This window comes from Sorex araneus, chromosome X (assembly GCF_027595985.1).
Source record: "Sorex araneus isolate mSorAra2 chromosome X, mSorAra2.pri, whole genome shotgun sequence".
NCBI lineage: Eukaryota > Metazoa > Chordata > Mammalia > Eulipotyphla > Soricidae > Sorex > Sorex araneus.
The window spans coordinates 264,817,607-264,834,345 of record NC_073313.1 but is presented as its reverse complement, the minus strand read 5'-3'; the positions used below and the strand labels follow the sequence as shown (position 1 = coordinate 264,834,345).

At 53.0% G+C, this 16,739-nt stretch overlaps 1 protein-coding gene across 1 annotated transcript in view; it reads right to left on the bottom strand.

Annotated features, from left to right (window-relative positions):
* DIS3L2 (DIS3 like 3'-5' exoribonuclease 2) overlaps nucleotides 1-16,739 on the bottom strand; it is a 270,536-nt gene that overhangs the window by 194,321 nt on the left and 59,476 nt on the right. The window contains exons 4-5 of the mRNA XM_055121806.1: nucleotides 9,680-9,733; nucleotides 5,438-5,539 (exon numbers count right to left, since the gene is read on the bottom strand). Of these exons, the coding sequence (XP_054977781.1) occupies nucleotides 5,438-5,539; nucleotides 9,680-9,733 (156 nt within the window). The remainder of the gene's footprint in view (nucleotides 1-5,437; nucleotides 5,540-9,679; nucleotides 9,734-16,739) is intronic.

The window sequence follows — 16,739 nt, the reverse complement described above, 5'->3', positions numbered from 1 at the left end:
CACGCCTGCCGGGGCCCCTCCAACACCCGCACAGACGTCTTGTTCTCCGACTCTTCCCCTGCCCGTCGCTCGAGCCGTCGGTCCACGTCCAGCCCTGTCTCGGGGTCCGGCGGGTGTCACGAGCGAGGGAAGGCGTGGGAACCTCACCAGTAGGGGCCGTGGGGCGCGGGTCTCTCCCTCTAGGGAGGCCCAGCTGCCCGGCAGAGCTTCCCCCCCCCCCGCCTCCTCTGTGAACCCTGAGACGCAAAACTGAGGTTCCGAGGGCAGCAGCGCGGGGATGTGACCCCGCACGGCGACCTGTGGGCTGAGTGTCAGCGCGGGCCCACGGGCGTCTCTGTGCTGAGCTGCCACCCGGCTCTTCCCTGCAGAAGCAGCTGTCCTCATGCCCTGCTGGACGCTCTGCCCTGACCCTCTTCTTGGCTCTGTCCAAGTGCTCACAAACCTCAGGGCGGCCTGCCCACCGCGACCTGGGTCTCCCGCCAGCACCCGCCTCAGGCCCTGGTGAGAAACTCCCTTCAACCACCCCAGCACCCGGGCCTCCGCCTCTCCCTCCGGGCCAGAAAGAGCCCCCCCAGGGCGGCCCCCCGCGGCTGGCGGAGAGAAACACGGAGACCTCCCTCGCCTGTCGGGAAGCAGGACGCAGCGGAGGAACGTGAGCACCACACCGACAGCACTCCCGGGACGAGGCTCCCGACTCCTGGCCCTGGGCGCAGGTTTCACACACAGGCGCTCCCCTCCCTCGCTGCGGGCGGAACCAGTGGGCAGGGACAGAAGGCCCACTGTCTGACCACAGCTCAACGGGAAGACGCGCCCGGGGTCAGAGCGGCGACACGGGACCCAAGAGCCAGGGCTCGCCAACACCTGTTCCCTGCACCTCTGGCCGGTCCCTCCGCAGCATCAGCCTTTGCTCTCGGCAGGCCCAGGTGACTCAGCGCCACTGAGCAGGGGTCAAGCCTCGAGCCACATGTTGCCTCCTCAGACCCCGCCAGACCCGGCGGCTCCCACGCCTCCAGCCCACTCCTCCCGGGACAGACTCCTCTGCCCAAACACCGACTTTCTTCATTTTGGTATTCTCTCTAGAAGCACAGACATCTAATAGGTCAGATACTGAAGGTGCACACTTGCAATTGACCGAGTGTGTGTGTGTGTGTGTGTGTGTGTGTGTGTGTGTGTGTGCGTGTGTGTGTGTCGCAGCAGTGTTCTGGGAACATTCCTAGCAGTGCTAGGGGACCATGGGGGATGCCGGGGATCGTACCTGGGCTGGCCACGTGCAAGGCAAGTGCCGCCGTGCTGCCGCTCCAGCCCAGCACTGAGCTCAGCACACAAATACAACCGCGCTCCATCTCTCAGCTCCAGGCCCAGGATCTGCACTTTCTAGAACTTCCCATAAATGGAATGAGACACAGTGTAGTCTCTGCCGACGAGCCTCTCTCATCCACCGTAACGGTTCTGAGATACATCCGCGTTGCTGCTCCAACCAACAGCCGGTTGGTTTTCCTCCTCCCCCCGGCAGAGCTGCCTCCTGCAGGAGGGAGGCGCCAACACTGCCCTACCTGCTCACACGCCAACGGCCACGCGAGCCCCTCCAGCCTGGGGTTACTGCCAAAAAGGCCGCGATGGGCATTTATGTCTGAATATTCATGTGGACAAATGCACACATTTCCTTCAACTCAATATTGGGGACGGCCACGTTAGCCACACGATCCGCCACTAAGGACACTGCCCGGCTGGATTTGCCTGCCTGGCGCTTCGCCACGGCCCCCGGCTCCGCCACCCGCGCGCCCAGGGCAGCAACAGGCGCTCTGCATTTCTGAAGTTTCCCAACGGCTGTGCGCAGCATCCTTCTGTCTGAGCCCCAATGTCGTGTTTAGTCACTGTCCAAATCCAGAAACAGTTTTTCATTTGGCTGTGATTATCACTGGTGGGCAAGAGTTCTTTTTATCTTAAATAAAAGGCTTTAGTCAGAAAAATATTTTGCAAATATTATCTCCAAATCTCTGGCTTGCCCCTTCATCTTGTAAGAGAGTCTAACGAAGAATAAGAATTTACAAAAATGTAGCTAAAAAATTGGCTAGTCAAAACTACTTTTTTTCTTTGGTCACTCTTTTTTTTTCCAGTTTTTCTTCTACTTATGAAAATCAAGAGTCACTAAAATTTTCTCCTACACTTTCTTCAAGAAGACTATGAAGGTCCAGTTCAAGTTCCTTTCTATATATGGTCTAAGTAAGGGAGAGCCAAAGTCCTAGTTCTACACACGGCTACGCTATTGGAATACCACACTTGTTGAAAGCTAATTCTTGTTTGTTTGTTTGTTTGTTTGTTTTAAATCCAAGTTTTATTTTATTTACTTGTGGGTCACACCTGGCAATGCCCACGAGTTACTCCAGGCTCTGCACACGGGACTTAGCTCCTGGCAGTGCTCGGGGGACCATGTGGGATGCCGGGGACGGAGCCTGCAGAGCAACACCCTCCCCACTGCGCTACACTCCGGCCCAAGGCCAGTCGCTGTGAAAGCACCTTCTCAACTCTTAAGAACTTCCGTCCCACCTGCCGTCTCTTCGGGTTCTCTTGGGTTCCACCAGGCCGGGTGGCCCGTGACCCTGCCGTCCTGTCCTGACGAGCAGGACTCTGCAGGCTTGCAGTCAACTAGTACACATCCCCCAACTTGGTCCTTTTTTGTTTTGGCTATTCAAGCTCCTTTGCACTTTCAAATACGTTTATTTCTTGAAGACACGGGGATTTTCAAAGTTACAGAGCTAAGTTTCGGCACGCACCGTCCTGACTCCTGTCCCACCACCCACCCGTGTCAACTTCCCTCACAGTGTCCCCAGGCCCCCTCCCGCCTCCCCAGCCCACCCCATCTTCTTGACAGACACAAGATTCAATTCTAGCTGCCGTGGTCGGGCCTATGTTGGGTGGTTGACTCTGCCCTGAACAGAGCCTGAGCACTGCTCGGCACCGGGCCTCGCCTCCGCCCTGCCTACCTCCCACCCACTTCTTGCTCGCCTCCCTCCCTCCCTGTACTTCTCCTTTCCATATCCTGAAGTGCAGAAATGGAGTTCCCCCTCCCCGCTGTCTTGACCCTGCGTCCCCTCAACCAGGTAAGTGAGACCAGGCTGCGTGTGTCCTGCTTCTGGCTGACTTCGCTAACGTGATGATTCTCCAGCTCCACCGTCTAAGTTCTCCAAGTAATACCTGCCAGTGTTTTCTGTCAGTGTCAGGGAGTGAGGCCCATTGTAGTTACTGTCTCGTTTGCCAAGGCGTCGAAAATCAGATGGGCCGTACACGTATTGCGATTCAGAGATGACCGCTGGACTAGAGCTGTTACCGACTGGACTCCACGGGACGTCAGAAGACCGCGTGGCAGCCCACCTATGAGATGGTCAGACTTCTTCGTCAAGACCTTGAACAAACGGTTTGAGGCTCTTCATGTTCCTGGAGTGGGCAGATGCCATTGGGCTACACTAGCACACAACAGGGATGAATGGAGACGTTATTGGCACCCGCTCGAGCAAATCAAAGATCAACGGGATGACAGGTGATGACAAGTGACAAATGACAAGTGTTTTAACTCTGCTCAACCGAAATATCAGTCTGAGTAGCAACCTAAGAACCAGCCACTGAACAATACCACATCTTCCATTTCATGAGCTCATTGAGTGGATATATCCCTTAATTTCTCTCAATAATGCTTTACAATTTTAGTGTATATGGGGTCTTACACATCTGTGGTCAAACTGCATCTAAGTATTCTATATTTTGAATCTAGTTTCTTAATTGGAACTTTTAAGTTTAATTTCTATGTTTCATTGCTAATATTTAGAAGTACAATAGGGGCTGGAGCTATAGCACAGTGGGTAGGGCATTTGCCTTGCACGTGGCCGACCCCGATTCAATTCCCACCATCTCATATGGTCCCCTGAGCACTGCCAGGAGCGATTCCTGACTGCATGAGCCAGGAGAAACCCCAAGACATCACCAGGTGTGACCCAAAAAAGAAAAATAGAAGTACAATAGATTTCTACATAGCCTGCTATTCTGAAACCTCGCTAAGCTTATTTATTAGCTCCAGTAGGTTCTGTTTCATAGATTCCTTAAGACTCAAATGTAGAAACTATACCATCTGAGAATAAACAGTTTCATTTCCTCCTTTCCAATCTGAATCTTTTCTATTGCTTTATCATGCTGGCTAAAACTTCCAGTACAATGTTCAATCACAAAATGTCTGAGAAAGGACACTGGGGTTTTTTTGTTTTTTTGTTTGTTTGTTTTTAATGCCAGGAATGGAGCCCAGGTCTCTTAGATGCATGGCAATGCGCCCTGCCACAGAGCAGCTTCCTAACCTTGAAGGGAATACTCTCGCCTCATTTTCAGCACAGAAGAAAAGTATTCAGCCTTCCCACCAAGAATGAGGCAGTTATAAGTAACTCCTAGATGTTCTTCAACAAACTGAGAAACTATTCCTGAGTTTTTATCAAGAATGAGGACTTTGGGGCTAGAGTGATAACACAGCGGGTAGGGCGTTTGCCTTGCACGTGGCCAATCCGAGTTCGATTCCCAGCATCCCATATGGTCCCCTGAGCACCGCCAGGAGTAATTCCTGAGTGCAGAGCCAGGTATGACCCAAAAAGGGAAAAAAAAAAAAAAAGGAATGGGGACTTTTATCAAAATTATGTTCCGCCTCTCTTGTTTGAAGGCAATGCAATGTGGTTTAGTCAGCTCCTAGGTTGAATCACACAAAATTGCTTTTCAAATGTTTAACTGACCTTGCATTCTTGGGATAAGCCCTACTTGTTCTTGCTGTTTCACCATTTTAGTATGTTGTTGGGTTCTACGTGCTAATATTTTTGTTTGGAACTTTGTTTGCGAACTGTTACTGGTCTGTGGTAGCCTTCTCCTGTGCTTTTCCCTTGCTCTGATAGTGGAGCAAGGCTCACCCCACAGCGGAAGATGATGATGAGCTGAAGCAAATAAGACAGACAGACTCAGAGGAAACTCCAGACTGGAACGCACAGGCTGCCAGTTCTGCAGGTGGAAGAAGCTGCTGACCGTGAGCCGCCACAGGGCTTCACCCTCACTCAAAACATCAAAACCAAAACTGCAGCTTCCCTTTGACCTGCCAGGCGAGACGGAAACAGAAATCCAGACGCTCGGCACCGAGGCGCTGCCCTGCCAGCGGTGGGTCACAGGATAGGCCTGAAGTCTGCCGAGGGAACCGCACCCGCTTCGACGGCACGGGACTCCCACCCCGGAAGGGAAGAGAAACCAAGAGAAGGCGAGCGGCAGGGAAGGCGGCCGGGAAAGAAGGCGGGGCCACCAGACAGCCCCAAGCACTCGGGACCCACGCGGGCCCCGGTGGCTGCAGCCCCTGCTCCGTCCTGGCGCCCCCAATACGAAAGGCCCTGAGGGCTGCAGCAGGAGGAAGAGACTCACTCACCTTGGCATGCTCCTCGGCGACCAGCTTCACCACCACCACGTCCCCATTCAGGGCCCGGTTGCGAGCGACAACCCCATCGATGAAGATGTCTCGGTCGCCATCCTGGGCCGGAGAGAGAGACCCAATCAGTTCACGACATCGGAACCAAGAACGAGTTCCTTGGCTCAACATTGTGAAATGTGACTGCACCGGAGGGGGGGGCGGGCAGGCACCAACCGCGGCAGCTCCGCAGGAGGCAGGGCCCTCGAAGGAGCAGAAACGTGTGTTTTACACACTGACACAGGGCCTGTGTGTCTCTGAGCGGGCGCAGGGGCCAGCGCGCCCAGGTGGGGGGAAACCAACAAGCAAGAGCCACTTAGCACGTTAAAGAAATAGAAACCCAAACACTCGAAGCCAACACTAAGGGATCGTCCTCGCCCGCCCCAGCAAGACCCCCAGTCGCCGCCCACAAACGGCCCCTCCGGCCACTGATTAAGCTGCTTAGTGGCCACGATCCCAGAGACACACGAATGAACGAGACTCTCGGAACCCAGCAGCTTTGGGCAGAAATCCCTCCGGATTTAATTATTAAAATTTCAGAATTTCAAAACCGCACAGCCGCTGCTGCGGCCACGTGACATCACACGCTATTCATAACCAGCAACAGAAAACAAATTGTCTCATGTTGCCTTTTCGGCAGGTATGAGTGTTGGGGGAAAATCCCAAGTAATAATGGTGGGTCTGGTGTCGAAATACTGACTGTAATCAAAGTAGGGAGAGAGTAATGTGGAAATCATGTGCCGCACAGGTATGGGGAGGGGTGGGATGGGGGGATACTGGGGTTCTTGGTGGTAGGAAATGTGCCCTGGTGAAGGGACGGGTGTTTCATCATTGTATGACTGAGACTTAAACCTGAAAGCTTTGTAACTGTTCTCACGGTGATTCAATAAATAAATTTATAAAAATAATTTAAATTAAAAAATTAAAATGAATAAATAAAAAATAAAGGATGATGTGCTTTCCTGGTTGGAATGAGAAACAATTACGCCTTCCTTCCATCATCCTTTCTCGTTTTGGATAAAGTAAAACATGGTGACACCTTTTCTACCCGAGCTCCATGTTGTTTCAGTCCCAATATGTTCTAGAGCGACCTCGGCAGGTGTCAGAGGAGAAGGCCCTGACGGGACTCACAGGGTGTCCTTCGACTCAGTGACAGGGCAGGGCAAGGCCCTGGGCAACCTCTGCCCCCGTCACAGGCCTCAAACTCCCCACTCTGAGCACTGCAAGCCAGAGACCAACCGTTTCTAGGCGCCAGAGATCTCGCTGGAAGCCAAAATCTTTGACTTTGAGAATTCGGCTTCAAGGGGAAGAAAAGCACACGTCAGGCAGTGAGGCTGCTTGGAAAATAATCAGCATCTCCAAGAGTCTCAGGAAGGGGCAAACATGTACTCATTCTTTTATCCTTCCAGATCTTTGCATACCGTGCTCCTTGGCAGAGGCTAAGAGAGAAGAAAAAGGTTTTCTTTTCTTTTCTTTTTTTTTCATCTTAAAGAGGTACTAGCGAACAAGCTTGGAAAGTCAGCACTTAAAATATCGGTATCATTTGCGTCTTCCTTTAAGGAGTGAGATCAAACATACTCCCCCCGGGAGCCACCCTGAGCACAGAGCCAGGAGCAGCTTTTACCACAGCCAGGCATGGCTCAAAAACAAAAACAACAAAGTGACACGAATTCAGCTTTCAGGGTCAGGGCAAGAGCTGGCAGTGCCAAGGGGGGGTGAGCCGAGAAACAGCCCCACGAACCCTCCAGGGCGGCAGGGACTTCCCCCGGTCACCAGCCGTCCCGAAGCAAGGGAGATTTCCTGGGGATACGGGCAGAGCTCAGGTATGGTTTATTTGTTTTTTTAACTTTTTTATTGAATCACCGTGAGATAGAACCTTACAAAGCTGCTCATGACTGGACTTCAGTCATACCGTGTTCCGACACCCGTCCCTCCATCAGTGAACATTTCCCAGTGCCAGTGTCCCCAGGGTCCCTCCCATCACCCCCCATCCCCCACCCCAGATTATCAGGAACATCCCTTTAGCTATTTAATACTCCCTTCTTTCCAGCATGGTCATTCCCAGCTATTACTGTCATCCTGGGCCCTTCTCCATCTTGCCTACCCGCAGCCCCACACACACTCGTGGTTAGTTCCGACCACTGACCAGTCCTCACCCCTGTTCCCTGGCCATGGATATCAGTCTTCTACTATATATATATACATATATATATATATTTTTTTATATGTATATACCACAAATGAACGCAGTCGTCCTTTATCTGTCCCTCCGCTTCTGACTCATTTCACTCAGCATGCTACTCTCCATGTCCATCAGGTAAGGGTTTTAAGATGCCCACAGGAGTGCATGCAAGAGCCCTCGCTGAATGGAAAGGCAGTGGAGACAGGACAGGAAACCAGGATGGGGGAGGCAGGAAGGGGGACAGAGGCAGACCCTTTCCAGAGAGCCGACGTTTGGCACGGAACCCCCCCCCCCATGTGTGAGAAGTCGACATGAACCCGGGGACACGAGCTATAACTTAGCACAGAACATGCTTCACCTGAGTGAGTATACTTAAGCATGCTAGCTGGGCTTATGACTTTTAAATACTTAACATAGGCCCTGTGTGCCTCTGCACTTTTGCTGGAGCCCCGTATCTGTCAGGAATCAGCCTGCAGGGATCTTGGTGAATCCGACACCGTGAAGCCGAGAAGAGACCAAGCAAGCAGTAAGCGGTTCTCGTTTTCCGCATGTAGACTCCCTTCCCACCCACTCAGAGGGCCAAGCCAGCGTGCTCCAGGCTGCCAGCTCCCGGGGCCTCCGGGGAGGATGCCGACTCCACTGGGCGCGGCTCTCGGGCTCGGATCCCTACCTGCACGCACCCTGGCCCTGACAGCACTGAATTCCTCCCACTGTCTACAGGGAAGAAATGGTCATCCTTCCTAACGCAGAGAAAGGCCTGGCTCTGGTGACCAAGTCAGACCGTCCGAGGGTGTTTCCTGTAACTGACCACAGGACGTGTTTCTAGCCCGAGAGCAGGCTCTGGAGCCTAACGTCCACGTGCACAGTGCTCCCTCTCCTACAGCTAAATTCCTACCTCAAGACTGATCTCATTCTATAAGCCAAGCACCAAGGGCCAGGGAACAGGACCTGTTCTCCAAGAGCAGTAGGAAATGGCCGTGGGATGCTCGGCTGAAGGGGTGAGATGTGAACTTGAGACACGATGAATGTGTCTCAACTGAATGTGAACTTGAACCCATAACTTCTAGGAAACGACGGGGGAGGGGAACTAAGTGACCTTGAGGACAGGTCTCGGGGTTATCGTAACAAAACCGTAAGGCCTATGACATACCAGGCTGAACTTCAAATTCTCCCTAAACTTGTCATTTAACATCATGAAGCGTATCAAGCAAAGTATATGAATTTCATTTCTGCATCTACCTTTTATTCCTATGGCCTTTCCTGCTATAAACAATGTATAATTTACAACCCTCCTGTTTGTTGTGGCCTGGAAAAACCTTGCCAGGAACACGAATATTGCTCATGCACCTTTGCACAATCAAGCCTCACCCAGAGACCTCTGCTCAGTGTCAGAGTGAACTTTGACTGGAAAAAGCCCTTTAGAATGAGCCAGGGGTGTAAGAAAGGGCATAAAGACGCAATGGTGAAAAGCCTTGTACGAAGCAAATCCTATCACCTGCATAAAGTGAAGAAACTCCAACCAACAAAAAAACTAAAAAAAAAAAAAATTTAAAAACCACATTTCTGGACAAATTTGCAGATTAGCTCATGCAGTAAATCGAAAGTAAATAGCATATTTATTTAGGAAAGATTAACTTAAATTGGTGGAAAAATCCATAAATCCTTCTGAGCCATAAACCCAAAGCATCCAATTACAGAAGTGGTGTCTACACGGGCCCAGCTGCTCGCACAGTTACACGGGCGGTGATGTCTACACGGGCCCGGCTGCTCCCACAGTTACACGGGCGGTGGTGTCCACACGGGCCCACCTGCCCCCACGGCCCAGGCACGAATGGCTCCCCTTCCGCCCCAAGGGCGATATTCAGGCCTGCAGAGGTTTGTTAACCAACGGCAAAGCCTGTTTATTTAAACTTGAAACAATCCTTGCCTGGTCTCAATTTCGTTTCATATGATTTCAGCTTCAGAGCACATCTCCCAAATTAAATGTGGCATTATGTTTATTATAACGTTACTGAACTTACCGGGGAAGGAATGAAGGCTTCGTGGAACTTCTTAGGATTGATCCTCAACACACCCTTTAAAATAAAAAATAAAATCTGTGACCATTCAGCGAAACACCTACGGCACTCACACAGGCACGTTATTCTATCAAAGTCTTTAGGTCAGTCGAACAGTTTGACGGAGGGACACATTGGCTGGACTCATGGCAGCCGTGAAACGCAGTTTCTGCTGAGCGCCTGGAAGGGCGTCCTGCCCGAGCTGCTCCTCCGGCACCTTGCTGGGAACAGAGGTGACAGCAGCCCTGGCAGGGAGAAGGGCATGTCACCCACTGGCACGTCACGTGCCCCCACGTGCGAGTGAGTCTCACATCTGAACCTTCGCTTTGCACACGAGGCTATCCGGGCATCAGACCCACACACAGGGCCTTTGTGATTCTCTGGCACTGCCCAAAACGCTTGTGTCTGTGGCCACTTCCAAAGTGCTGTAGGTTGACTTCCAACCTGGATTCTCAGCCCCCAGGGACGGGGTGCATATTTTCCCCCTGGCCCCCGTGCAGAGCTGAATGAGTCAGAAACTCGCAATGGTCCAGCAGCCGCTCTTCGTGTAAATGGGAGTCCTGGCTCCCGCCGCCGGCCCACCCAGCGTGCCTTCAGCTTCATGTTATTCCAGCCCCAAATCAGGGTCTGCTGCTATTTACGTAAAGGGGTGCAGTGGGGGTCTGCGGGGGCCCTGCTCAATGGCAGTTCAGTATTTTCGGCTCTCGCAGGAAGCCGTAACCCTCCCCGAGCTCCGGCTGCCTCTGAAGGCTGCTGGAACACGTGGATGGAAGCGGTTATTTTCCTAAGAGCCAGACTCACAGGGCTGTTAAGAATATGTTTTAAATAACGTTTCTCACCCCAAAATGTTGCAAGGCTCCAAGATACATCATTAACAAAATAGGTGAGGGTAGGAAGGCAGGCAGGGAAAGAATCCTCCCTTTCACGGCGACGCCATGTTTGCGTTAGCAATCTCCAAGCAACGGCTCTGAGGGTCACTGACACCCCCAGCAGGCTGGCGCGGGTGCTCTTAGTGCTCAGTTCAGTCGCGACTGAGACGCTGCGAGAGCGAGGGTGGGAGGCTCCGGCCTCGACGAGTCAAACACGCGAGTGTGAGAAGTGAGTGAGAGGAGCCGGCTGCCCGCCGGGCCAAGGCCAAGGCCCGAGACAACGGCTGACCTGGCTCCTGATGGGGGCAGGGGGAGGACAGGGCAGGCGAGAATGGCCAGCAGGGCAAAGCACCGCTCCTTTCGGCTGTAGCTGCAGAGGGCCAGCTGTGAGGCTGACGTTTGTGCGTTTGTTGAATGAATATCTGCACATCTACAAATGACTGCGAGTCCACTTCTGCCAGCCTCTCGCAGGGGCTGGGAGGAAAGGCTTACTGCATTCATCCTAGAACACTCACTCGCTCAGTGACTCTTTTCCAGGTCTCCTGGGCCGGGTGCGAGGCCATGGGGGGGTAGAGAGATCTCTCCCTCCCGGAGCTCACAGTCCCTGAGAGGAAGAGTCACCAAATAATTAAGTCAATTCACTCAAGCTGCACTTTGCTAAGCAGTGACTTTCTGACTGGGACCTGCAGTTCCCAGCTGCTGCTCCCCACGCTCTCCACCCTGGGTTGCGGAGAAACGGGGGGATCACACTGGCGACTGCCTGGGCCGTGCAGTGACTCCAGAGCACCGACACGCCAGGGCTGGGGCAGGACAGAGGGGACTGCAGGGAAGGTGTCTCCGAGGCGGGACCACGCATGGGACCACACCAGGGGTGACACTGGAGGGCAGAGCCAGGAGGAAGCCCTGAGCAGAGTTGTGGGGCCCAAAACACACACAAACAAAAACAGGAAACAAAAACACAAAGCCCAAGGCTGGGAGGAAAGACAGATTGCCGGGGTCGTACCTAACTCCATTTGGGGGTAAAAACAAGAGTAAAAGAACCTTAAATAGCCTGCCCTTGGCTGAAAAATAGCATTTCTCTCCCGCCCCCACTCCCTCAGGGAGCTTAGGTTTACTGAGTGACACCCACCAAAGTGCTCCCAGGCCCACCCAAGTCCACGGGCACCCCCATCCTCTGTTTATCTCTGACCTCTCCTCTGCTCTTCTTCCCCTAATTGTTAACCGCAAATATCTATGTCAGACCCTGTAACTTGTAAAGTGAAATCTTCTGAGGGCCCTGGATTGTGCGTATGTCAGTGAAATACTGCTTTTCTCTTTATGTACTTTGCATAGTTTATTTTAGAGCAATGCCCTTTCTGTAAAGACATAGGAAGACAGCTAGTGCCATGCTTTTGGAATAGTGGAGTTAAGTCAAGTAAATACGATGCACAGGAGTAAATACTATGTCTCTGAATAACATTTACTCCTGTGCATCGTATTTACTTGACTTTAGTCTCAGTTGCCCTAAGTTTCTTACACCCCAAAAGGCAGGTGCCACCAAGGGACTTGGAAGAACCCAGGGCAAGCAGGGCAAGCTCCCCTGGCATTGAGGAGGGACCAGCTAGTGCCATATAAAGTATAATAAGTTAAGAGCACAGTCATGAAACAAACACTGACATGACCCAAAAAGAAGTAACTGAATAAGGACCCTGTTGGGGTTAGGAAAAACTAACCTGGCCTGAGGACTGTAATCTGGTATACGCAGCGAGACGTCCCCAGGAAGAGCCAACCTTTAAGCTTAATGTATCTCTTACCGTATCCATACAAAATGACTAGAAATATTATTATGTAGGGCTGGAGTGATAGCACAGCAGGTAGGGCATTTGCCTTGCACACGGCCGACCCGGGTTCGATTCTTCTGTCCCTCTCGGAGATCCCGGCAAGCTACCAAGAGTATCCCGCCCACATGGCAGAGCCTAGCAAGCTACCCATGGCGTATTCGATATGTCAAAAACAGTAACAACAAGACTCACAATGGAGACATTACTGGTGCCCCCTTCAGCAAATCAATGAGCAATGGGATGATAGTGATACAGTGATACAGTGAAATTTAATATGACTGTTTAAATGGATTACTAGCAAAGGAAAGGAGGAAGCAATATGCCCTTAGATGGAACTCCAGCCCTGGGTAGATCTCTAGGATTTAGAGTGCTGAGCACTTAGATGAGAGTCTGTCCTTGGGTGGGTCTCCTAGAAGAACCTCCCCCAAAGGAACGTGTGTTATAACTTCAACCACGCCTGTGTGTAATGCTCCCCCCAGCCCTTCATGGCTCCTCTATGATGAACGCTGTGAGACCTGAATAAAGGGTCACTGATTACCAACAGGCCTGGGACCCCTGTTCCTTCATTGTCGACCGACCAGGGGGACATGATGGGCCCCAAATGCATCAGGGGACCCCAGGTCGCCACGGGACGATGACCCGGAAGGACAACAGGAAAGGATGGAAGTCTAGTGGGAGACAGATGCCCGGCACGGCCCCCCAGCCTCGGCCATGATGCCCAGCCGGCAGGTAAACGACAACAGCTGGACAGGTAGCTCCTATGTGGGACACAAACAACAAGGCTCGCAAAATGGGAAAAAACAGAGCAAAACTAAGCCCGGCCTTGGTATGGACTGAGGTGGTCCCCGGGGGGCAAGGGTGGGCACAGGGAGCGAGCCTCTGGGTATGGGTGGCTCTAAGCTCAGGCGGGCGGGGGGCGATACAGCTGCCTTTCTGAGAGCCCCTGACACTGCTCACCAATGACAAGTCAAACATAATTCAAAAATGCATTTAAAAGAAGACCGGGAAATCAGGAGCAGCTCGCCGGCAGAGTGCAGGGCACGGCGTGGAAGCGGTGGGAAACCGTGTCGAGAAACGGCCTTCTCATGAACACGCTTCCCGCCAGGCGTGGCCTAACCCACACGCACCACGGCTTCTACGTGCGGACTCTTACGATGAACTCACCGGCAGCTGACCACTGACCTTGCCTTCCAGCCCCCTCCTTCCAAGGGAGTGGGGGGACGGAAGCGGAAGGTCCACCCCTGCCCATGTTGGTTTCCCTGGCAACCAGCCCCCCTCCTCACCTCGGGTGTTTTCCATATGTTGTTTTGGTTTTAGTTTTTTTTTTTGGGGGGGGTCACATCCGGTGATGCTCAGGGGTTATTCCTGGCTCTGCGCTCAGGAATTACTCCCGATAGGGCTCGGGGGACTATATGGGATGCTGGGGATCGAACCCAGGTCGGCTGCGTGCAAGGCAAATGCACTGCCTGCTGTGCTATCGCTCTGGTGTCTGTATTCCATAAATTACCTTCAATTACATAACAAGACATACCTGTCCCTCAACATGTAGGAAATTACAAGGCTTTTGGGAGCTCTGAGCTGGAACTATGGAGGAAGCCCAAACTGGTGAGTGAGGAATTCAGTTTGAGCATCTCAGTGACAGAACACAGAGACAAATCCATCTATTCCCCATACGCCCCCCAGTGTGCGGTGACCACCTTTGGCCCCGCCCCCACAAACCCTGGGTCTTGGGTCTACTCTGCCTCTGAGATTCAACAAGCAGAAACCTCACCCTCAGTCAACGCCAAACATCTGCCTTTTCCTTGCCTACACCCAGGGAGCTGAAAGTTACTGTAGAAAAATACCACACAACTGGGCTCGTTAGCCGAACCTGGCAATCACAAACATTTGATTTGGCTTGCAGAATGTTTGAGAATGCTTAAAGCTGAGGAATTTCACACATAAATATGCATTTCCAGATTTCCTTGAAGAACCAGCTCCCCACACAGCAGCAGCCACCTCAGCTGCGCAGCAAACCCCCAGACCCCGCTTGCAAGGACAGAAACTATCGCCACTGCCACACCAGCACGGCACGCGGCAGGTCAGGCACAGCTGAAAGAGCTTTTTGCCTCTCGAGAAAGTCAATCCTCGGCTGGAAAGACAGAGGCAGGGCGCTTTCCTTGCGTGCAAAAGACTGGGTGCAATCCCTGGCATCCGATATGGTCCTCTGAGCACTGGCAGGAGAGATTCCTGAGTGCAGAGCCAAGAGTAACCCCAGAGCATCATCGGGTGTGGCCCAAAATACAGGAAGGAAGGAAGGAAGGAAGGAAGGAAGGAAGGAAGGAAGGAAGGAAGGAAGGAAGGAAGGAAGGAAGGAAGGAAAAAAGAAGGAAGGAAGGGAGAGAGGGAGGGAAGGAGGAAGGAAGGGAAGAAGGAAGGGAGGAAGGGAGGGAGGGAGGGAGGGAGGAAGGAAGGAAGGAAGGAAGGAAGGAAGGAAGGAAGGAAGGAAGGAAGGAAGGAAGGAAGGAAGGAAGGAAGGAAGGGAGGAAGGAAGGGAGGAAGGAAGGGAGGAAGGGAGGGAGAAAGGGAGGAAGGAAGGAAGGAAGGGAGGAAGGAAGGAAGGAAGGAAGGAAGGAAGGAAGGAAGGAAGGAAGGAAGGAAGGAAGGAAGGAAGGAAGGAAGGAAGGAAGGGAGAAAGGAAGGAAGGGAGAAAGGAAGGAAGGAAGGAAGGAAGGAAGGAAGGAAGGAAGGAAGGAAGGAAGGAAGGAAGGAAGAGAGGGAGGAAGGGAGGGAGGAAGGAAGGAAGGGAGAAAGGAAGGAAGGAAGGGAGGGAGGGAGGGAGGAAGGCAAAAAGGAAGGAAGGGAGGAAGGGAGGGTGGGTGGGATGAAGATGGTGCCTTGGGCTCGCCAGGAGTGATCCCGGAGCACAGGGCCAGGAGTAAGCCAGGTGTGCCCCCAAACAAACCAACCAACCAAAGTGCTCCTCTCCTTTCCCGGCTCCCTCCCCTCAGCCGACTGCCTACCAGACCCAGCTGCCCCGCGGCCCCTCCCTGCAGCTCCCCCTGCCCAGACATGGCCACAGGCCATGAGGCCCCCCTGAGGCCCCAGTCCCACGCCTTCCCTCCCTTCCTGTCCTCCCACTGCCACTGTCCGCCACGTTCTTCCGAGCTGGGCAATGGTCAGCTCCTCCCCCTGCGGGTCTCAGCCCGCTGCACCTTGGCAGGGACGAGCGCCTGTGCGAGCGGGCCCCTCCCTCCCTCCCCTCATCCCTCCAACTCCCCCAGCAGCCACTCACAGTTTCCTCCTGATTTCTTCAGCTAGTATTTATTTATTTTATTATAGTGTCACACATAACGGACAGTCAAGTAACGCTGGTTGAACGCTAGTGAAATGCGTCGGATCGATACTGTCTTTACACGGAAGCTCCCCTGCCAGCCCTGGCATTAAGTGTCATGAGTATCACCTGTGCCCTCCAACTGACGTGGCAGGCAACTGTAAAGTCACCTCTGCTCCTTCAATTCACACCCAAACGTTTCCCAGCTCACTTCACTCTTAGCAAACAGTGAAGGCCCTAGAAATCCACCTTCCTGTCACTGTCACTGTCATCCCACTGCTTATCGATTTGCTCAAGCGGGCACCAGTAACATCTCCATTGTGAGATGGTAGCACAGCGAGTAGGGCGTTTGCCTTGCACGCAGACGGCCCAGGTTCGATTCCTCCACCCCTCTCGGAGAGCCCGGCAAGCTACTGAGAGTATCTCGCCCACACAGCAGAGCCTGGCAAGCTCCCTGTGGCGTATTCGATATGCCAAAAACAGTAACAAGTCTCACACCTTCCTAGCTTAGAATTTATTTATTTTTTTGGCAGAGGAGAGTCACGCCTGGCTGGAGCATCACTCCTGTCGGTGCTGATGGGACCATACACAGTCCCAGGGATCAAGCCCAGGGCAGCAGGGTGCAAGGAAAGTGCCCAGCCCTCTGTGCCACCTCCCCGGCCCTCTGATCTATTCCACGGCCAAATAACAACTCTGTCGGCTCATCATGCTTCAGGCCGCTCTGGAGGCCCCGCCGGTCCTGCAGCCAGAACCTCTGAGCTGCCACCATCAGACCACCCGGCCTTCTTCAGCCCTGGGACCCACGCATCACCCCACCCAACGGACCCCCAGGTCTGTCTACCCCGACCCTCCTCCCTCTCAGCACCTTGTGAAACTTCCCAATATTGTTCCGACAGGGAGAAAAAGGACATCTGTTCTTCAGCGTGAGAACTAGCTTACAAAGAGAGAAAAATCGAGAACTCCATGAACACAACGGCGAGCTAGTGCCGTCGGCACCAGCACGGCAGAGACCCCGAGGGCAC